Source organism: Amblyomma maculatum, chromosome 3, assembly GCF_055883805.1.
Source record: "Amblyomma maculatum isolate TAMU_Amacu chromosome 3, ASM5588380v1, whole genome shotgun sequence".
Classification (NCBI taxonomy): domain Eukaryota; kingdom Metazoa; phylum Arthropoda; class Arachnida; order Ixodida; family Ixodidae; genus Amblyomma; species Amblyomma maculatum.
In genome coordinates, this window is record NC_139346.1 from 188,599,753 (window position 1) to 188,623,578 (window position 23,826).

At 45.5% G+C, this 23,826-nt stretch overlaps 1 protein-coding gene across 1 annotated transcript; it reads left to right on the plus strand.

Annotated features, from left to right (window-relative positions):
- Positions 1 to 643: 643 nt before the first annotated feature.
- On the plus strand, positions 644 to 23,790 carry LOC146197219 (uncharacterized). Its single transcript, XM_084597138.1, has 7 exons — positions 644 to 656; positions 8,413 to 8,478; positions 10,512 to 10,645; positions 12,169 to 12,606; positions 16,360 to 16,443; positions 17,684 to 17,869; positions 23,549 to 23,790. Exons 1-7 carry the CDS (start codon positions 644 to 646, stop codon positions 23,780 to 23,782), a joined length of 1,155 nt encoding a protein of 384 aa, XP_084453264.1. The 3' UTR covers positions 23,783 to 23,790.
- The last annotated feature ends 36 nt before the right edge of the window (positions 23,791 to 23,826 follow it).

Genomic DNA, 23,826 nt, shown 5'->3' on the forward strand with positions numbered 1-23,826 from the left:
TTAATGGCACATAAATGTAGCAAGTATAAAATATTTTGTTAGAAAATAACTAAAATGACAAGATAAATTTTTAAGCATTACTTTTATGCACTCTTGAATGTGCATATTATTAACAAAAATACAACAGATACAAAAAGCAGTGACGGCTGGGGAAATCCCTGACCGCGCTGGACCTAGGTACCCATCAGCCGTCATGGGGAAAGTGGACGGAGCCTCACGGGTTCAGCTCACTATTTACTACGCTCCTGTGCCTGTTGGGCAGCTAGTCGTGATATCGATGGTATTCGTCTGCTATTTGTTTTTCATTTTTTTTTTTGGTCGTCATTCGTTTAAAGAAAGCCGAACAACCCGGTTGTGTAGAAAATGAAAAAAAAAAAATTGTTGGCTGATGCGCAGAGATCGAACAGTATAAGCCGGTTTGGTCCGTATTTCACGACGCGCGCGCCAGGAATGCGTATGAAGAAATCGGTTCCTCGTGGAACCAATCGCGATATCGACGGTACTCGTCCTCCATTTATTTCCATTTTTGTCTTCAAGCATGTATTCAAACAAAGCCGAATCGCTCTGAGATGGTGAGGACAAACAGGAAAACGCCTACGGTTAATGCGTCAGAGATCAATGCCACTCTGTTCCCGATTCCATGATGCGCGCGCCAGGTACGCCTACGGAGAATGAGTGCCTGGTGGAACCAAGTCGTGACTCCTACAGAATTCTTTCCCTGTTTTCTTTTGTCTTTTTTTCTCCAACCATTCAAAGAAAGCCCAGCGGCTCCGAGTTGGCTAAAAAAACAGGAAACGCTTTCAGCTGCTGCAATCGAGCAGCAAATGTCGGTATGCTTCCGAGTTCACGACGAGCGTTCCAGGTGTATACAGCCAAGGAGAAGAGTACCGCCCCTAGCACACTTATCAAGAATGTTTCAGCTCGCGTCCTCGACGAATATGAAGAAAAGACTTAACCTTCGTTTTAACAGTAGACGCGATAGCGCATTTAACACCGTCGTTTCACTCTGCGAATTGAAAAAAAAAAAAAAAAAAAAACGTGATATCTTGGGCGTGTACTTGCGCGTGTTTTGAAAGCTGTTTTTTCTTTTTTTCACCATTAGGTTCCTCTACTTGGAGCGATGATATTAATGTTCGCACATTGAGGTGTTAGAACCTTCTCTTACCAACGAAAATCCCGCATTAATAAAACCGAAATTATTTTTTGGTGATCTTCGTGCGGAAATTTAATCGTAACTCTCCTTGGACGACTACATTTTATTTTTCCGCATTCATACCAAACGCGGTCAGTCTTTGTCTCAGAAGGACTGAAACCTCATTCAGAATTAATGTTCTGCTTGGCTCATGGAGCTGAGCACCTCAAACTGGATCTGTATGCCAAATTACGTGAGCGGTCAATTATGCGTCTCCATATTTGCTGAACCCTTTTTTTATTAAGTGCAATAATATAAGTACCAAGACGTCGACGTCGCGTGAAAGCAGGACACGTCATGTGCCCCAACGTTTTCCACTTCACGTCTTTACGTTATCTCTGTCTTGGTCACCGGCTTCTTTCATAAATAAAGCTCTCGTATAATAACTTCATCCGCGCTAATCGAGAGTAGTATCCTTAAGGTATTTGGAATCGCCAGACAGTCAGTCTCTTACGTGCTAGTGTAACCGATGCAGGCTCGCGGACAAGTAGATAGCTCCGGATTACCGCTCAATACATGACCGCATCGTTTGCCACATACGACAAGCAGAGACGCAAATCAACGCTCTCGCTTAGGGCATAAAGCACGACGTGTCGTATATTGTTACAGACTCTAAGGCTGCCCGCCGCGTACGCGTCCTGGGACCCACGCTCGTGCAAAGACCTGTCCTCATCATTGTTGTTGTTGTTGTTGTGGCTGTAGGAAGAAGGAAAAGAAAATGCACGGGCCTGCTACTGGCTCTGTAGCTGAGCCACCTTCGCTGCCTCGTGCGGACAGAAGAGAAAATAGAGAAGAAAAAAGAAGAGGGAGAGAAAGACGCGCGCCGCAACAACGGCCGTCGTCCACCATCACCGAAGCGGTGGCGGGTGCTATGACGGCCTACAACAGGTAAAAATTTGGTGGCTGGCTAGCCCCCGCCGCGAGCGGCGTTGGCCCACCGTCCCAACCCCGTAGGGCCAGGAACTGCCCTATTATTGTTTAGAGAGACAAACCGGTGCTGTTACACCGGGTCGCGACTACGTCCACAAAGCGGGGCTCTTCGGCCTAGATTGATACAATCTGATTGGAGTCCGATAAATAGGCATACTACACCTCACTGCTCGGTGGACACTTTAGTCGCCTGTGCGCCCGTCACTAAGTGAGGATTGCAAAGTTGCCATTGGTATTAACATGACAACACCCATGCTGGCTCAGAGGAAGGATATGCAGCTTTTACAGTAACTGGGCGGTAGGATAACAAAAGTACGCCTTTGTCCAGTTGCGCTCAGAAAGACGGTTTTCAGTAATTACTTCTTTGATTGAACCCGTGGTGCCAGTCAATGAATTATAAGCTCTAGCTGATCGTTGATTGACGAATGACGAAATGCATTTTCATACACAGTTGTGCGCCGGTATGGCTGCATAAAAACATTCTCTAAGGTGCACGGGGTTCTCTCAGAGCTAGGCCAAAGGTTTCTCAACTCCAGGATTGAGATACTGTTGTGAGGCAACTATTGAACACCATGATATATATTACTGTTATTCAAATGTTGATGGCAATGGTTTAAACTCCCCACACATGGCAAAAATTTCCTTTAAAGGTTTTTTTCTTTCTTTTGCCCTCGCAGTGAGCAGTTAAGTAAGCAGCAGAAAACCAGTGGGCTGCGTTTTTGAAAATAATTGTGAGGCAACGTTTCTCTTTTGGGTTTTGCCACACGCTCGCAAAAAAGTAAGTCAGACTGTCATTGAAAACCAAGTGGGAGAGTTTTTGAAAATTAATAGCGAGAAACTAAAAGCATTCTGAGGGAATATCTGCGCATGTAACGATCTTCATGTCCATATTATACAATATGTGAACGAATTACTCTCAAAGACACTTTTAAAAAATTCCAAATATTTCATACGAGTTTTGAAAAGAAAAGAAAAAAAAAACATTTGCCGAGCTTAATTGCAAGGGCCGCTTTGCTGCCGAAACAAGAAAGAAGAGGAAGTAGACGCCCTCCTTTTGACAGCTGTTTCGTTTCGGCCGGCCCCTTGGTTTCTTCTGTCAACGATGGACAGCATTCCGGCATTCGGTATGACCTTTCGCAGTACGTGCGAAGCTCAAACCACGCTTGTATAGTGCTCAACATGATTTCTTAGACTGAGCCATCATGCGTATCATACCCCGGGCCGTATTGTGGTATGAGAGTCCAAGGCTAACAAAGATATGAGAACAAAGATGGATGGCGATAAGCGAAAAGAGGGAGCAAGTATGGTCAGAAAATGTAGTGACTGAGGAAGGCTTAGAAATATGAGCGAAAAATTTGATAGAAACAGTTAAGACTGCTTAGATGTGATTCTGTGAAAGCATGAACACTACTGAAAAGGCCACAGGAATCTCTCCACTTTGCACACAACAGCGCCGGCACTGCAGCCACTCCCATGGTTATGTAAGCACTTACGCGCTGGAATCTACTCACGAAACTCCTTCGTTGGTGCGTAGCACTCGGGTCACATAATGACAGATTCTTCGAACTGGACCACATAGGGTGCTGTCACGTTGCTGAAATTGAGATTTATTTTACGAAAGCGCATGCTTTTTCAAAACGTCGCACGTGTTGACCCGGTGCTGCACCTGCCACGGTCTGTAGACAACGTGAGAAAGACTCCCGCCCGCAGAACGAGCCGATGTGGATGTTACATTCTCCACGTGTGTAATAATCATCAGCTGGAGTTTACACACTGCAGGACGAAGGCCTCTCCCCTACTCATACAATTAGCCAGCTGCATCCACTTGACCCCTGCGAACTTCTTAACCTTATTCGCCCACCTAATTTTCTGCCGCCTCCTGCTACGCTTTCCTTTCCTTGGTATCCAGTTTGTTACCCAAGCGACCATCGGTTATCTTCTCTTTGCGCTACATGTCCTGCCCATGCCCATTTCTTCTTGATTTCCACTATAATGTCAGTAACTCGAGTTATTTCTCTGACCTACTCTGCACGCTTCTTATCTCTTAATGTTGCCTCTACCATTTTCGTTCCATAGCCCTCTGAGTTGTCCTCAACTTAAGTAGAACCCTCTTGGTTAGCCTCCACGTTTCAGCCCCATAGGTGAGTACAGGTGAGCTGCAACTGTTGCACACTTTTCTCTTGAGCGATACCGGTAAGCTGCTAGTAATAATCTGCGAGTGCTTGCCGAATGCACTCCATCCCAATCTTATTCTTCTTGTTATTTCTTTTTCATGGTATGGATCTGCGGTTACTACCTGTCCTAAGTAGACATACTCACTACTTCGACTTCCAGTGCTTCGCTACCTAACGTAAACTGCTGTTCCTTCCCGAGGCAATTGAACATTACCTTAGTCTTCTGGATATTGATTTTCAATCTTGTCCTGTATAGGTCATCAATCATTCTTTGCAGTTCATCCCCTGAGTTAAATAGCAAGGCAATATCATCAGCGAACCACAGATTACTTAGGTATTCTTCAACGACACTTATCCCTAACAGTTCGCATTTCAAGTCTGTGAATACTTCCTCTAAGCAAGCTGTGAATATTACTGGGAAGATCGTGTCTCCTTTCCTAACATCTTTCTTTATAGGAATTGTGTTACTTTCTTTATGCAGAACTATTGTTGCTGTGCAGCCCCTATAAATACCTTCCAGTACTTTCACATACGGCTCTTTTACACCCTGATTTCGCAGTGCCTGCATAACCGCCGAGGTCTCCACTGCGTCAAATGCTTTTTCGTAATCAATGAATGAATGGGGTGATTATTGTGTACACGTGTGTACTGGTGCTCGAATTCTGTAACATGAATGCACGTGCGGGAGCGCCCGTTTTCGCGGCGAGGAGGAAAATAGCCTCAAACCGGAACGCGCTGCGTGGCTCCTCCTGTCTGGTATGTGGGGACGCGGGGATAGCAGCGGAGGCGGCAGGGCATTCTACGGAGAAAGGGTACACGTTGCACTCTTTTGCACACAGAGTGTCTTGAATAGCCGCAAAGTATCTAAGCTGATGTGAGCGATGTGCTTTCTTTCCCTGTTCTTTCTCCTTTCACCCCTTTCTTTCCTTCATTTCCCTGATCGTTTCATTTCCGCCGGCCGCAGTTTAGCTGCTAAGAGCTGCCGCGGTTAGCACAATCTTTTTTTTTTTTTTTTTTTTTTTACTCAGTTGCTTGCATTAACCAAAAAATAACCAACATGAGATGATTAACAGAAGATTTATTTTTAACAGGATTAACTGCGGTGGTATGCGCGTGTGTCGCTCTACACTGTTCCACTTGCAACTCACTCAATTGGGCTGAGACGAGCAGCTTCTGAATTTCAATCCCCAAACGAAAATGTTTAGCTTTGGCAGCGTTTCGTGCGAGTTCCGAACACTGTGTTTGTCGAGTAGGGACCGGAAAACTGAATACCCGTGCAACAACGGCAGTCTTTGGGCAACAAGCGGATGATATTTCTTGCGGCAAATATTTATGAGATGCTGCCAGGTAAAGAAGAACTATTTCGATGTAGTCACCTGAGGTTAATGCAAGTATGAAAGAACCTGTCCCACTTGAAGACAACGATATACTAATAAATTGGTATTCAACTTATTTAGTGAAACAGCGCCACAATATATATTTTTTTTAAACACGCATTGCTGCCGATAATAAAGGGGAATATGATCATAGGAATAGCAGCGATTGCTTGCAGTAAGCAAACCTTGCGACGAAAAATGGACTATATAATTGTTGACAAAAGCAACTTTTGATGAGGTCATTATGGGACATAATTTAAGGTCACCATTTCATAGGTATAAATTGTCCATTTTATCTTGTATTTGGATGTCAGCATGACGGCAGCGTCGGACAAACGCAACTAACGCCCAGTCAGAGAAATTGCAGGATAGCAGCTCCCACCATTGACAAGTCATCGCCACTCCCCGCACATACCGGCAAACAGGTGGCTGAGTCATGTAGGTAATGCTGAAATCCGATTGCCTGGTAGTGGACGCTTGAACACGCTGCCTGATTGTCACCCAACAAAAGTAGCCAGGGTAGATTAAATGGATCCGAAATGGATAATGGATACTTAATAGAACCCCTGTGGAGGTGTGGGAACTTCCGCAGTAGCCGTTCAAGCAGTAAAGAGTATATGAATGATCGGTTGACCCAACAAATGTAGCGCGATTAGCATTGCTTCTAAACGTGACATGAAACGGCTACATTCGCTTGCTTTTTTCCTCAAATTGTTACGGTAAGCCGTTTCTAGAAATCATTTAAGAATAAAAAAGTAGATCGAAAGCTGCTCTCGCGGCCAGTGGTGCGCCGCCGCCTCTCTGTGCCACATCAAAGGTACACAGTAATTGTAATCAGGCTTGTAGCCTTCAGCCAACCAGATCACGAGCATAATTTTTTGTCATTTCTGACCGAATAGCTTCGCTGCTACTGAAAATTTCTTTTTCTTTCAGCTAGGTACTTTCAGAAAGCAAAACATTGCCCGCGAAAGCTCCAAAATGCTGATTTGCGCTACTTGTCGCCTGTTCCGCGGATGGGGTCCCACATACCAGCATGCCGGTTGCTCACAACTCGGCCGCTAGATGGCGCCACATACACAAAATGGCAGCGCCCATGATAAAACGGTCTATATATGATCACCTTACGCTCTCGCCACTACTCCTGTCGCACGCACGCTCCGAAGGTCTGCATCTCTCCCTTTCCACATGTGCCAGCTCTCTTCGTACTGCTGCCGACGGACCTGCAATTGGTCTTTCGATTAATGGGGTTGGTAAAATACTCGCTTTAAATAACGCTTCCCGTTATCCTTGTGTCCATTGCTATCGGCATTTGCATGATACGGGCTCAAGGGGGATGTTATCGTTGACACGGCTGCCGGGATACATTTATTGCCCTTACACCTCGGTAAGCTTCTTATTGGGCATTTCAGAAGGCCCAAATCTAGCAGCGCTTTACTCAGTCGCGTATGTGAGCGCTTTAATATTGTGCAGCATTCGGGCATACGGAGAACGCTGTCTTATGATATTGTTTTAGACTTTGGGGGCTTTCACTTTTGCCGAATGGACAGGGCTAGACTAAAGGTATACCCCGCCGAATACACCTCGGTTGGACTGTTTACGTGGCGCCCGACAACTCTTTGGCGCATTTGAGCGTTGTGTGACACTTAAAAAGGTAGTTAATCCAGAAAAATTATTCAAGAACGCGGAACGAAAAAAAAAATAACTATTTTTTATGGCTCCTGAGAACACTCGATTTCAGATAGGGAGGACGCTTACGTTTTTTCTTTATCTATGTTCATCTTAGCTGGGGGTATACATCCTGTATATCTGAGTTCGACTGTACTACATCAGAAATCGATGACGCTCAGCAGTGTTATGCTACGAAGGTAAGCTAAAATGTTTCACTCAGAGAAAATCAGAATATCTTTACCTTAAATTACAGCATTTTCTGGAGACAATAAAGGAGGGTTTAGGCAAAGCTGAGATGTCTTGCTTCATCGCTTTGCGGCGCCAATCGTCGTTAACCTATGGTCCATGTAAAATGAACGTTCCAGTCAACTATTCCACTTTAGTGGCAATGGAACACCGAGTGTTGGGAAGAGCCTGCGGGCTTTTCGTCGGCTTATATTTACCGTTACTTCCATAAGCACATTTCTTGCTTGAAGGTATGAAAGACTAAAAACTCTTTACCTCATTATCAATAATTATCTAAAAATTAATAAATCAGACTACTTTGAGATCAAAACTAATGAGACATCAAGGCATCGTCATAGTAGGTTCATTCCATTGCAGGCTATGAAAAATAATTGCTTCAAGTTTAGATATTTTCCGCGAACTTGTAAGGACTGGAACTCTCTTCCAGATTCTGCTGTTCGATCATCATCATTATCTGAATTTGTACGCCATTTAGAAAATTTCATCTATGGCACTACCACAGGGTGATGAGGTTCTATTGCTGTTGTGTAGGATGGCTGTTGTTCCGATTTCTATGTAATTCATTTTTGTTTTGTTTGTGTGTGCATTCAGAGACAATTTTTGATTGACTATTGATTTTCATCGTGTTCTATATTGCTCATTTTTTCGTTTTGTATTTTCCACTCCTGTTACAGCCCCTTATGGTGGCTGACAGTATTAATAAATGAATGAATGAATGAATGAATGAATGAATGAACAATCTGTCCTTTCCATGACAGTTATTTCGAATGCTCGTGGTGTAAAATTATTAACGAGTAGTAAATTTTCCGTTTTTTTTTTGTTGCAGTTCCCGAAGGCAGCGCTCGAAAGTCGCCACACCGCGTGGTCTCATTTTCCAACCAGGACATTGAAAGTGAGTGAGCGAGCATTTTGTGGCAGCCGCCTCTTTTATTATTTCGCCTAAATGCAGCTCGTTAGTCTCACTAGTGATACTATAAAGCCGATGACACTGTGCTGGTTTCCTCTTTTTCTTCATCCGTGTTGGTAGGTATCCTGCCGTCATAGGTGGCAGCGCCAATGTATGTATTCTGCACTGCCACTTGTGAGCATATTGTTACGGGGCGGCAAGCCGATGAAGAAAGAAGACAGAACATGACCGATGGCGATGGTAGATGACGTTTAATAAATGATGGCGGACCTAGCGCGAGTGCGCCTGCCCACGCCAATGCCCGCCTCTTCGCCCGTAACAATATAACGCGAGAGTATCAATCGGTTATCGGAACAATTTCGCACATTCAATTTGACTTACTGTAAGGTGACAGCCGAATCTAAAAACTGGAAAAAATTAGTTCAGGCTGCAGCTTCGCCGCAGCGCGTCACTTTTTGGAATTTTGTGCTGTAGGAAGGCTGTTTTGTTAACGCCTTGTTCTCTTAATTTCGAACCCAAATGATAATTTTGCCTCTCATGAAATAGAACACACTGTACTACTGCACTAGCTTTTCAGGGTTAGTTTATATAGTCATACGTCTTGATGTACATATGTATTTATGCTTAGCGTTTCTCCTAAACTAAACGTAGACGTTTCCAAAGCTCACGACTTAGTCCTTGGGAGGGGGGGGGGGGGGGTTCTTCTGACGACGAGGACGCTTTGTCGTTCCGAAGTAATCTCCGCGTTCATTTAATCTGACTTGTAAAATGTGCTTTTAGACATAATGCATGGCCGTCTTAAGTGCCACTTTTCAAGTTCATTATTCGAGTCTAAACAAGTCCGAACTATGGACCAAAGGTTTTATTCGTAGAGTATCTGAAAGAAGAGACCGGAGTGTGCAGCTTCTGCCAAATCAGTCACGCCATGTGTTCGCATGGCGTCAGATAAACCTACGACCAATCATTTCCCGGCCATGCCAGCCACTGGCTACTATCTGCCAGAGCCGCACCCATGATTCTATAGCGAGCTCTTTACTTGCTTCTTCATCTACTTCGCACACCGGCTGCTGCTGCTGCTTTTTCTGCCCACACTTGGAAAACTTCATTCGTACTGGCACATGTTTCCACAAATATGCAACATTGCCTGACGCAATTCTACACGGCATTTCAGTGCCCTGCCTACCCTTTTCCTCCATTTCCATCGCTGCCAATCTGGCTAACTTCCTGGGATATCTGCCCCTTCAAAATTCCTTCTACACCTTCGCTTCGTCTAGACCAGTCTGTGGTTCCCTTGAGGTTCGCAGACAAACATAGAGTAGTCGCTCGCTGGAAGCAGTACTTCAGCTGTGTTTCCTTGGCGTTTGCAGGCAGCCACTGAGGAGTTTAACAAGAGCAAACCATGTCTGACCACGCTTAATCGAGCCTCTGCTCTCTAAACTACGTTCAGCTCTATGAGAGTCTACTTTGGTTTAGCAATACAGAATAACCAAGCATAAAAAATATTGCGCTTGCATAACCGGGATTAGTTGAGCTAAGCAGTAGTCATTCTTTTTTGGCTCACAATGTCGATGCCGGATATTATAGAGAACGGGCCGAATTTAATGCTATAGGGTTAAACTCGATTACATTTGCCAGAAAACGGGGGAAAATGGGGCCTATCACTTGCCTATAGACTTATCAGAAAATTGCCGAACACAAACACCTTTCACGTCGGCGAAGTACATGGGCTGTAGAATGCGGAGGAGGCCAGATGAAGTTAATGGCGACGCTAAAGCTGTAGGGTAGTTAAGGTCCCCGCATATAACGAAAACGATGCCTACCTCCATCGCTGGCACTTATGTAATTGACCACTGGCACCGTGAACTGCTCTTTTGTTGAATAACTGGAGGTTTTACAACTATGGTATTTATGTGGGAGATGCAAGCATTCTGGGTAACCCGCATCGGCCACCGTTTCGCAGGGGTTTGAAGGGCATCAAACACGTACATGAGTGAACTTATGCGCGAATTCGCCCGCAGAGACGATGACGGCGGAGGTGACTCAAGAGGTGGTCACCACGGCTCCTATGTTCGCTGCTCCGACCTCTGATCCGGCCCACCTGAGCTCCGGCGAACTGCAGCACCTGCGCCTGCTGCACGAGGGGGCGGTACAGGTACGCGTGAAGATGTAGAATTTCTGATCACCACCTGTTATCGTTTTTTAAGTCCCTTGGATCTGAAATAACTTCTCACTAATTTCCGCCTGTAAGTGTTCGAGATACGGTTCGTGCAAATGACACCGCTGTTATTTCCACGAATCGTTTAAAGCTTCATTTTTTTGTTTTTCCAACAGCCGCCGGCATGCGACCTTATTGCCATGATTATAGCGGATGAAAGGATCTTATGCTCTTTGGTTTTTTATTTCTTTTCTTGGTATCATGAGACACGGCTTTCAAGATGCGCCTAGATGCATCTCGAATGATTCCAGCCACTCGCGTCTGTTTCCACGATGTTTCATTTTGCTCGGGACACATTTGCGCTTTCTCTGTAGATGTTTCTTCGCAGACTTGAAAGTGAGCGTTGAGGAGCAGGGCGTGCATTTGTAGTTCGGCTGCCGTTGAACTCGATCGCTAATATCGCCGCCGCTGAGTTGCTTAATTTCTTTGAGGGCGCAAGATAGCCCAGTTATGAGAAATTTCATATAATTGCGACTTGTCTCGGTCATCTGTTGCTTTCAGCACTGTCACCATCACGTGGCATGAGTATCAGCAGACTCTGCGTAAGCTATTGTGATTGTGGTGACGAGGCTCATGTGCTATGGAATAGGTTTGAAACAACAACAATGCTTGCTATTGTTACTTTTTTTTTCTTCTGAGGGAAATTGGACCATTCTGAAGGAGTCTTTTGGTGAGTCCTGTAGTTATTCGTCTTAAATGCAGAATCAACGACGCCGCAAGCGTCGCAAATCTGCTATCGTCAAGTTTGGGTTATGTATGGGGGGTTTAACGTCCCAAAGCGACTCGGGCTATGAGAGATGACGTAGTGGAGGGCTCCGGAAACTTTTACCACCTGGGGTTCTTTAACGTGCACTGACATCGCACAGAACAGGGGTGCCTTGCATTTCATCTGACTGAAGATAGGCCAATGTGGAAGGGATTGCAGCCACGTCCTTGGATACGGCAGTGGAGTGCCGCAACCACTGAGCCACCCACCATGGGGGGTAAAACTTCGCCTTTCCGTCACGGCTTCGTGGTTGCCGAAACAGCTGGTGGAGGTTGTATCTGTATTTCATTTTTCGACCTTGCGTTGCTTATAGAGGTTCGTTTTCATTGAAGGTAGCTTCTTTACCCTCAGATCGTGGGGAAATAACCTCGTCCGGCCATGTCAACTGCGACCCCAGTATCGCAAACTAATCGCATCTCCTTGCCTAAGTCTTTGCCGCCCCCTCATTTACTTTCCTTCTATTCGCATCCACTTCTTTACACCGAGGAAAATTGGTCATCACCTTTTCTCATGCTGTACCGACGACCATATCTTCTTCCTGATTTCAGTTTAAATGTAATTAACTCTCGCTTGTTTCCTAACACACTCGTAAAGGGGGCTTTTTGTGGAAGACTTTAGAGGCTGCAACACGAAGACAGGTCGTGGAGAATTAGTGTTGAGCATTTCCTGTCTCCCTCCTCGACCCCGAATGCAGGGCCGCGCGTCGTCCCTATCAGTGGCGCTCATCATCGCGTGCATCTCGAGCATCGCACTGGCGCTCATCAAGATCACCATCAAGCGGCACGACAACATCAGCTCGGCCGAGTGCGTCTTCTTCGTGGGTACGGGCATCTTGGTGAGCGTGATGCCCACCCTGTCCGACACGCTGCAGCCGTTCGGGCCGGCCTCGGCCCAGAAACGCCTCGGGGTGAGCGCGGTGCTCACCACGCTCGCCTACATCCTCGGCTACATGGCCGTGCAGTTCATGTCGGTGGTGGAGGCCACCGTAGTGGCGGCCATTACGCCCATGACCACCTGGTTCACCATGGTGGCCGTGCGCCGCAGGCCTTTTCATTGGGTCCTGGTGCCCGTGCTTGCCTCCTGCGTGATGGCCATCGTGCTTGTGGTCAAGCCTCCGGCACTCGGATTCCAGGTGGGAGACAGAATCGCGCTGGACCGAGTCGCCATTCGGTCGGCCTTTGTGACCTATGAAGGAACGAATCAATGCAGAGTACAGATGTTCCGAGGTGAAAAACGCTCTGCGCCAAGGAGGGAATAGTACGCTGTTTATGACGCCGAAGTATGTGATTACGTGCTCTGGAAAAAATTGAATCCCTTTAAAAGCATCACTTATCCAAAGAATGCTCAAACAGAAGAAAGGCACACATCTTCTGTTGCCATTAAAATCTCTCTCTCTCTCTCTCTCTCTCTCAGTGCCATAGCCAGCAGCGCTTACATTTAAAGGCAAAATGTTCGGCCGCCTCCATTGACGGTATCCCTGTAGTTATAACGGTCATGGTCTAAACGTTTGTCAGGACGTCAGGACTCAACCCAAGCGGATGCTCTTTCTAAATATAGTCGTGGCTGCCGCGTACCAGCAAGCTCAGATGCTCACTTCACTCTTGCAACATCTGATAGTGTTGATGGCGCCCTAGTGTCGAGATCAATAAGAGATCGTACCAGTGTTAACCCACATTATGAAATCCATTTTGTTTTTAGTCCTTCCATTCGAGCCCTTCTACGCCCACTTCCGGTTCTTCCACTGTATTCATCATGAATAAATATTTCGCCCTGCATGCTCTACTAATAACTCTTACCTACTGTTTCTAGAGCCAATGCCATAATCACCGCTCCCTGGTCTCCAGCTCGCTTCTTTCCAACCTTAGCATTGAAGTCGTCTATCAGCACAGTAATATACTTTGTTTCTACTTCACCCACAGTTTATTCTAAGTCTTCATAAAAGTAGTCGACTACCTGATCATTTCGACTACAGGTAGACGCATGTGGGCCTGTACTTCCTTCACTTTATACGTTGCGTTAAACTTAATTACAATCCTGCCAGCCCCTTGTTAATGCTACAGAACTCCTAGCTCTATGTTAAAAGTTATATGCTTATTAACGGATAATCCTACACCTAGTTGTAGTGTCTGCGCTAAATCACGACAGCATAGTACGTGCCCGCTATTTAGCTTGAGCGCTTGATTTGTCTTCCTATAGATTGTAACAGCACAAAGCCCTGATATTCCATTTGGCGCCCGCTAGTTTCTTGAACAGCACTGCTAGGCTATCTTCACTAAATAGGTGCTAGCTTTAAATATTGCTAAATCCAGTTTCCAATGACTGTGAATTGATTGAGGAACAGAATCGCTTGTTAATGTCTCTTTATCATAACGAACACTAAGAGTTGATTATTTGTGCTGGACAAAGATGCCGGAAATGCTTGAATTATGGAACTGTTTTTCGAATAGCGAAATGTGTACTCAAATTTGACGGAGAAAATAGTACACAATTTGTTACCCAACATTTTTAGAAGTAAGACTCGAAAAAGAAGGGCTCTATAGATTATGCGAGGTATTTAATTAGAATTTTCGCATTTTTCTCGAAAAACAATATTAGCAGTTTACGAACGCTATGTGCCACGCAGGTCTGCTTTGAGGGATGTTGCTGCATCTGGTGGTTCCTCGGTTTCTGTTAGCCGCAAATGAAAGGCAAAAACCTATCAGCTTAACGTTGCCTTACGCAGCTGGCGCAAAAAACACTGCGCGAACGGCTGCGTTACGCCGCTTACAGTTTTAGAGCGTACGCTCTAATGTTCCAAGGGAACATACTCGGAAATCGGCTTCCTATCCTGCTTTGACCTTTAAGCCCAGCAGAGGTCAAATCTGACTTCTATGTAGCAGTCGGCTAAGGCAACTGTGTTTTGTGTTGATGCTAGTTTGGTTTGTAGAAAATACGCAATGTCTGTCCCACACCCGGTGGACAACCGAACAGCGCCTGAAAAAGGAAGGGAGCGAAAGAAGAAAGAGGTGCCATAGTGGAGGAGTCCGGAATAAATTACACGGCCGCATTTAATTGCGTATATCGCCGCCGTCAAAAACGCAGCCACCATACTCGAGTTCGCACCCGCGTACTGCGGTTCAGTAGTCGAACAAATCTAAATCTATATAATTGAATAGCTACTAGCGAGAGAAAGCATAATCTTATAGTTTAGGTAATTACTTAGCGACACTACTATGACAAATAATTGAATTCAAATACGGTATATAGTGCTGTATGTCGTTCAATAGCTACTGAGGAACATATAGTACTATAGTTACAGCATTGGTTAGTCATGTTAGTCATTGACAAACCGTGCAGGACCGCTTAAGCTCAATAAAATATATTTGACCGTGTACCAGTTTTTTAGCCGCTCTTCGCCTCCTTGCATTTACAATCAAGTTTGAAGAATTCTTCCACGTGGAGCAGCTGAGGGATGCAACAATTTGGGTTTTGTAATATAAACACGCACGCTGATGCAGTGGCTCATTTTTTTTTTTATGTATAGAAAGTTGACTGCAACATTTTTTCTTTCACCCCAAGTCCACCTGATCATACAATTTGCGCTCAGTCTACAAACATTTTTCGTTTATTGCTCATCGCTGCTTCAAAAACGTTGGAAAAGTTTATAATTTTAAGCATTCTCATGAATCGCAGCTAGATCCCAGTGTGATAAGTTTAAGCGCCTGCATCGATGTCACGCCATTGTCTCTAGACGCAGCACAAATTGCTTTCGCATTTACCTCGGCTCGTAATAGAAAGCGCTCACTACCCCTTTCCTGATCTGCAATAAAATATTAGTGAGCGTTATTTGCCACTAAATCGCTAAATCCATATAGCAGTAATAAATCTGCAAACAGCAGTTCTTCCTTCTAAAAATTGGTTAGTTCGCCTTCACACTTTTATTTAGCCCCTACAGATGCGATGTGTTTCCCGATTTCTTGAGTTTGACAGAACAGCTTTACGGACATGTATTTGTCGGCGCAGTTATACTGAAACGCTAACCGCAATGACTGCCTTCGTGTTCGTTGTAACGTTTTTCTTTCTTACCGCACTGAACGCCGTTCTTTTAGAAACATTGTTTGGCATACCTGGCTCTTGTATAACTTACGTTATAAAATATTTTATACTGATTTTGTGTTGTTTCTCAGAAGTCTTCAAAGCAGTTGATATGTAAGCCAGTATACAGATGATTATTTCTACCGTTGGTTATATTGGTTTGTGGGGTTTAACGTCCCAAAGCGACTCAGGCTATGAGAGACGCCGTATAGTGGAGGACTCCGGAAATTTCGACCACCTGGGGTTGTTTAACGTGCACTGACATCGCACAGCACACGGACGCCACTTCGCTTCGCGCCTCCAACGAAACGCAGCCGCCGAGGCCGGGATTCGACCCCGCTTCCTTGGGCACAGTAGTCGAGCGCCCTAACCACTGCGCCACCCCGGCGGGGCTGTTTCTGTCTACCATGTGTATGTGTTTAAGTCTGTCTGTGGTGCGCAATTATTTTGTACAGTAATTGCATCCTGAATATATACGTCTTTTACGCGGCTTGTAATTCCGGAGAGAAGGTAAACCTGAATACTCTAAATTCTCACTTTCTTTTTCCCGGTTCTTAAAAGAACAAATATTCCTCAATTTGACGTGACAGTTTTCTGGCCTTGACAACAGAGGGTTAAAATTGCGACGCCAGTTCTTGCTTTGGATTTTCCCCCAGTGTTTAGTGTAGCGACAACGATAAACTATGCTGGTTGAAATGTTGAAAGAATGTGGAATCTGAAGCAAATAACTCACGTTGGTGGGAGGAAAAGAAAGCGTCTTTGTGTTTTACTTTGCTCGACCACTCAATAAGTTCTCCTGGATTCCTTGCAGAACACGCTACACCGTGAGATGATCATCGGTGGTTCGTGCGGCGTTGTGTCCACACTACTCGTGGGCGTCGAGAATGCTTTCAAGGTGGGCGCCCTCTTACGAGGATTCGTAACTGTGAAATATGTTCTTTTCGTGCAGCACATATGCCAAAATTAAGTACACGCTCCGGGACGAGCTTATGTGTTTCAGAAATGGTGCCGCCGAATGAAAGTGATACATGCGTCCTAACGCCCTCATTCAGAGCAAATATTCTGGTTTGAAGCTATTGTAAACGGATGCCGCCCGCCTTTGTGACTCCTGCATATCGTTACTCCGGTATCAGCCTCTTTGTTCGTAGGCGCCATATGGGTGGTTAAGCCGCACCTGTAACCCCTTATTCAGTCTAGATGATCATTGTGTGAGCCGTGTAGTGAAAATTTAAGGGTGACCATCATGCAGTAAGCTTCTGTCGCCAGGCGAGAACAACTCACTATTATCCGCCTTTGGATGCCATTCGGGCTTGAAGACTATCGTGAGGGACTCTTCATGTCGCTCAAAAACAGACCGTATATCCCGAAGACGCCTGACATACACTGTGCGTTCACTATGCGTGACACTGTAATGGTGGGGTCCAAATTAATTACCACCACCTAACTTCTTAGCGTGTGCTTACTTAAACGAGCTATTTATTCGCTTCGCTTCAATCCAAATGATGTCGTCACGGCCGGGATCGGGACCTCAGATTCAGAAGCATACAAAAGACGAGTGTTCCTGTGCTTCGCTATTTAACGTGCTCTCAGCAAAAGCTTGATTGAACTAATATGTGCCATAAAACTTTAATACTGAATTTGAATTTCAATTTGAATACGGTATGAACGAAAAAAGAGTTCATGCTGCGCCAATGCCCCGAGGCTGCCCGGATGCCTGAACGAAATGATGTTGGCGTAAGCGCCTAAAAAAAAAAAAAGCATAATTATGGTTCTACTCGGCAAATAAAGAAGACGTTGGACTATGTTGCCATGCGTATACTCCTCTGTTATCATGTATTCTGCTGTTAGGTTACCGAGTCGTAATATTAACCTCTTAATGGTTTTGTTCGAGCACTCGGGTATAAGTTGACGAGTTATAACCTTCAGACAGATCGAACATATACGGTAGCTAAGAACATACTGTGAACCTTTTTAACAAACCAGTACTTCATTGGTATGTGCGGTGAGGCATGCGAAATTACTGTGTGGACGCATTATTTTGTTAGTGAAGGTGAGAGCGTGGCGACGCACAGATGACGTAATGCATGATGCTGAAGAATTGAGTCTCTCTAATGCCGTGAGCTTACCGTGCCCAGGTAAATATGCCTGGCGTGACGCGCGTCGTGGTGCTGTTCCACCTGTCTTGCGTGATGATGGTGGTCTCCTTTGTGGCTGGATCACTGGCGGGCACCTTCAACATCGTCCGCAGTGGCCCAGAAGTCTCCGAGCTGCTCTTCGTCGTCTACCTGTCCTACGTGTCCCACATCTCGCTCGCCAGACAGGTAAGACACTCGGTGTGGGTTCTGCGCTGGCTATAGCAGGTTCCTGGTAGATCCGGTTCATGGTGGACAGAGGCGCTGACTTGAATTTCCCCACGCGTTATAACCGCGAATTCATTTCAAACACTGCATTTTCGTGCATTGGCGTAGTGGTTCTCAAATATAGGTCCGCGGACTTTAGGGAGCGCGCAAAACGATTTTCGGGCTCCGCGAAACCAACGCTTCTGCACTATGTATCGTCTTTGCCGAAAGTAACCAGGCTGCATGTTTAGTTTCTCGCTTGTATTCTAAAGCCAACATGGCTTTCCAGAGGATTACAACTTGTCAACAAGTGAAAACAGGAGCTCGCCTTTACTTTGCACATATTTACATCTTCTTAAGTGGTACGAATTCTCTACTACCCGACCGAGAAGCGAAACCCGAAGCCTGGTTACTTTTGTCAAAGACGGTATAATGTAGCAAGGTAGAAAATTTGCATATTATAACCCGTAACTTTCCTGAGACAAATATCTGTCTTTGCCGGGGAGGTTAAGGTAGTGTTTTTTTTTTTTTTTTTTGCCTTCTTGGAACATGCATAAGAGGTGGAAAATTAATGAAATCAGGCTGCGCACGTTAATAAAACATGTTTTCACCTGCACACTAAAAGACGTACGTAAGCAGAGCAAGGCGGTTTAGGTTGCAAGCTTCTTAAACATTTTCTGGTCAACTATTTCTGCTTTTGTTAGGGAATAAATGCAAACAGGCGAATGCAGGAGCGCATTCGGCAATCACTGTGATCACGCCTTTCATGTGAAAGCTAAAGGAGCCGGCTTTCCAAGCCACACAAAAGAGCTGTGTTGCTTACGTACAACAACATATTCTCTGGGTAAAAAGTCTTGTAGGAGAGCCGCACAATCATAGACGCAGCAGATGCTTGGGTGAACTACTTCGCAAAGCGACAGATTTTTTTCTAAGCGAGGAAGCTTCTTTTTTTCTTTCTTGTTCGTTTTCAATGACTCATCAAGTGGAATCTTTTCTACTCAAACCCACATAACAGCGTCAAGAGTCCAAGAGCAAGCCCGAATGCTAACCCCACAAGAAGTCCGTACAGGTGCTTGAGCTGATGAGCACGTCTTCCGCCATGGCGGCGCCGGGAACCTTTTCCTTCCGAAATCGAGTTCTCACCGATTTCGGTGTCCGTGTTAACTTGAAGGCTACTGTTGGTGGCAATCCTTTTTTCTTATGAGGTTTTGGGGCAACTAGGCGAAGGTCTTCGTTTAGGACGACGCTTTGGACTTAATCAGGACGACTTGGGCTATGATGAACACCTCCTCAGCCCTTACAACATCATAGAACGTTTTGACCGCGTGAAAGCGAGCTTGTTCCTAGTTCGTGACGAAAATGAGCATGCATTTGGCAATTTTTTCGGAGACAGCATGCGTTCGCCTGACAACCGCTTCTGTGCAAGGTCTCTCTAAAGTGCTCTCTGAACACCGGGAATCGTTTCAGCAGGGGGACGGACAAGATGTCGCGGAAATAGCGGTTCTTGGTTTATATCGGCACTGCTCTAGGGCGCGCGACGGGGCGAGCTCTAGGAGAGAATTTCGTGTATAACGTCAGCATACCAATGAATCTCGCGGAGTGGATAGTCGCATCTCCGGAGCACGGTATTGTATGAGGCAATAACCTCGCATTTTCTCACACAATCTCACTCAATTCGCATAAGAAATGACATACAAATCGCATATAATTGCTTAAGATCTCATAGTTTCTTGTACATTATCATAAATTGTGCGAAATATTTCATAACAATGATGTCCACCGTATGAGAGTCTATGCGATTTGGTGAGATTTTGTGAGGTTATTTCATTTCCCGGTATAACTTTTGGTTTTTCAGTAGGGTTTTCTACCGCTGCAGCCGGGTGCTTGGTAATAATTGTTAAGTGGAGAAAATATGCGCCCTGAGAGGCCCACACGTCTGTCTACAGATCTCGACTGAACAATCTACCGATAATGGTGAACTGCGTGATTGTCGAAGGCAATGGGGAAACGAAAGTCGAGTAGCCGTAGCGGATGACCCGGCTGTGCCGAGTCCGTACTAGATGGTTTCGATGAAGTATATCTCCAAGGTTCTCAGGTCTTTATGCTTCAATTGAGCCGCGTCAAGCGTGCCAGTGGAATGAACACTTTGGTTTATGCGTCTAGACTTTTGAAACATCCAGTTGTGGACACAGTAGAGCGGCTTCTGGAATAATACTTTCAGAGATAGTCCTTGCGGTTCTAGACGTGTATTGCTGAAGTTCTTGACGGTTCCACGTTGTTCTCGTCGGCGTGTCTGCGACATGGTAAAGTTGCCTAGAGACGTGTCTTCGGAGGCTTTCTGCTGGACCAGAAAAATGGTCAACTCCACGGGAACAATTGCCTTACGTGCCTAAGGCGGCATAGGATAAATTGGCGGTCACAAAGACATCGTGGCAAACGACACTTTGAAGAGTCCTCGATAGGAATATATTCTTTGGGGCTTCTCTCGCCAATAATATCCAGCGTACACGTGAGAAAGGGAATGTCGCAGCTATGGGCAAACACGAGGTAGTGTCCGAAGGACAGCACCCATCAGGCGACCATGAAGTCGGCATTATGTCTTTGCAACGTGTTAACATCGTGTAGGCGCTGCTTCGTTTTGAATGAGTTCCGAATCTAGTAAGGGACAGATACTTGTCTGATTTCGTCGTGAGTAGAATGTTGATAGTTGAGGATCACGTTGAAGAGATAATTCGTTTCGGTCACGCCGCTCGTGGTTCGATATGTCTCCAGGAACCCCAGACAAGTGTCAGTAAGTCGCAAGAAATCATCAAGAGTGATGGCCTTCCGGTATTCATTTTCGTGCGGTGTTTTCAGCAGTGAACATCTCCCAACGCATTTATGGATTCCCGAGAAATCTATCACCGAGAGCGGTGTTGCTATGGTGATCGAGACCTCCGTAAACACGAGTAATGGCCAGGACATTGACAGAGCGACCTTGTGTCAATAGTGGACGGCGATTGTTCTAACAGGAAAGTACATTGTTCACTTCCGAGTGTCCTCTTTTCTTTTTTTGGCGTTACCGATCCCGGGTTCTCTTGAGTACCGATGAAGTTCATGGTAGCTTTTTGCTGTCGGAAATTTATATTTCGGAACAAGAGGGATGGAGCATTACGGATGCATGACCGGTGACATAAAGCTATTTAAGCGTAGTTCAATCGTTGTTTGCGTTCTATCTTGCATATGGCTATAGGTGAGCGGCGTGCTATTACAAGGAAAGAAAGACGATCTTTTGGACGAGTTGTTCTGAATTTTCGGCCAAGACTGCAGTTAGCGAGAATGTTCTTGCAAGCTAGTTGGCGCTAATCGTCTGGCAAATGCCAGACGATTAGCGCAGAAAGACAGGGGCAAACATACACACTGAAGACAGGACAAGGCGCTCTAATAATTGAAGTTTTATTGCAAGAAATATCAGCTTAAGTACAGCGGTTTTTACCAACAACAAAATAAAATGGAACAATAATGCCTATCATATCACCTAGTTACCTGCTCTGCCTAAGGGTGAAACTGCCCTTTTCAGTGATACAGTTTTCTTAGAAACTTGCTTACGCACGAAATACCAGACTTTTTTAATTTAAATATTCTCTACTATTTCCTTCCAAAGCTGGGAATGAGCCCTGCTCAAAACTGCAGTGCTTTTAAGCGCAGTACTTCAGCACTCACATTCGTTAATGTGATGAGTCGTATTACTTCCTCTGATTCTCTCAGCATCTGTGGCATGCCCCCTCAGCATCTCGTTAATGCATCTTTCAATTTGGCCTATTTATTTACCTTTTGCCTCAAGCCAGCGGTGTGGAATATATCACCGTTTGGTTGCATTCAACGAAGCGCTGTTGGTGTCGCTTTGAGCAGGCTTTTGTCGTGTTCTCAGCGTTTAACAGTGTTTACTTTCCTGCAGATTATGGATAGTGTCTCGGGAGCTGAGAAAAGAACTTTCAAGTCTACCCTGTTGCCGACTTTCTTTAGGCTGTGAGATAACCAGTGAAAATATGGGATAACAGCCACCTTCTGTCTCTGCCTTTTCAAGCAGCTTGTTTGTTGATCCGCTCGACGTTTTCAGGTAGCGTTTCGTATACTGACGCCAGCTGTGAAGGGTAATATGTTGCGCTTGAAAGGCGCTGAACCTAACAGGCGAAGCTGTCTGCTACCTTTATGCGGACAGGATTTTGTGAGCGCGCGCTTGAAACTCGACAACACAATGCCTCTTTTGACCAACTGTGAGTTCGCTGAGTGGAAAGGGAGCAAGGGTGTTCTGCCTCTGGCTTCAAAGATCCAGCTATAGCCTCCTTTATACTCCAGCAGGTGCGGTTGTCTGAAAAATGTAATCCTATAGATCTACAAACTTATTAAAATTATTCCCCGGCAATTCATGTGTCAGCACTAATGGGTCATGGTACTCAGAAAAGGTAAAAGATGCTCGTTTACACTAGCAAAAAAAAAAAAAAAAGATAGATTCCTTGACGCAATCAATAACTTCAGTTTTCAAAGCGGTCTCAGAGTACTTTGTCACCTGCACATGAGAAGATATCACTGAAAGCTGGTGATAGGCACGAGCAGTGCCTAGAACCAGCTCTGTAGTGCAAGGAAATAGTGTTCACAGCAAAGCGCGTACACATGGATGGACGCTGCTGGGCTGTTGCGTCGGCCCGGGTGTGCACGTCCCTTCTTGTTGAGGTTGTTTCCTTGGGCTGCAGTTTTATTGAAAATATGCTGCAGTGGATTTGTATGTGTTGTTGAGGCGCTTCATGTGATTTCCTCACTAGAGTAGCATGACATCATATGGTTATTTGTCACAGTGAACATTTCGGAAGTAAGCATATACACAGCGGCATATTTTGAATAGTGTTAAGCGCTGCATTCTGTGCTCTGGTCTGCGTCAGTATGTAATAAAATAGGCTAGTACCTCTTTCTCAGAAGGAATCCATGATAGAAATTTGGCGGACGGTCTAATGATGTAGTTTCGTGTTTATCGACATTAATACTAGACACGGTATGAGCATTAAAGATTAAATCATTATCTGACAGCCAATAAACATTGCTATCTTTCGGCAGCACCTAATGTGCCGTATGCATGCCGTGATAGGATTGCTGGACGGGACTCTCTTCGTTGAACTACGTATTCAGAAGCGGCACTGGGTAAAACACACTTCCTGTCGCTGAGTTCTCGGCAGTAAAGAGTAATTTCGGGATATACCAGGCCTGTTAATCACCCAAGAAATAACACATGCGAATGAAGCGTCGGTTTCATTCCGTTATGTCCTGGCGGGAATGGCAGCGGAGCACCAGAAGAAGCGGTTAGCGCGGCAGGCATATAGAACGGGACTCTTCACATGCCGTGCTTGCGCATATTGCACGCCCGGCTCAACTTTATTCTTATTTACTTCAGCCCGCATTAAGGCCTCGCCTGCAAGCGCCAGACTTAATAGGAGAGCGCTACACTGGCAATTGCAGGCCTATCTCGGTTTCGCTCATTTTAATGGAGATAATGACAAACTAGCTGTAGGCGCACAGAATAGCAGTGGCTGGCTGTCCGAGCGAACGTAGCGGTCACCAACGTTGTTTGGACTTTGCCTCGCTATGTATCGTGTTTAATTTAAGACACCAGAACGGTGGCTGTCGCAGGTTCGTCGTGAGCACACGTGGGTGATCTTGCTGGTGCGCATTGTGGCTAACATCGTGTGCGCCATGGTGCTGGAGAGCGCCTTCGTGGACCCGGACCTGCTGGACTCGGCGCAGATCCTCGCCGCTGCCATGGTGGTGTTCGCCGGTGCACTTACCACGCTGCACCTCCTCGTCGAAGGACAGGAGAACTCGCGCGTGGTCGCCTCGCACCGATTTCTGCAGCTGTTCACATAGTTGCCCTTCCGAATAGCATATTACGCATGTAGATAAACCCGACC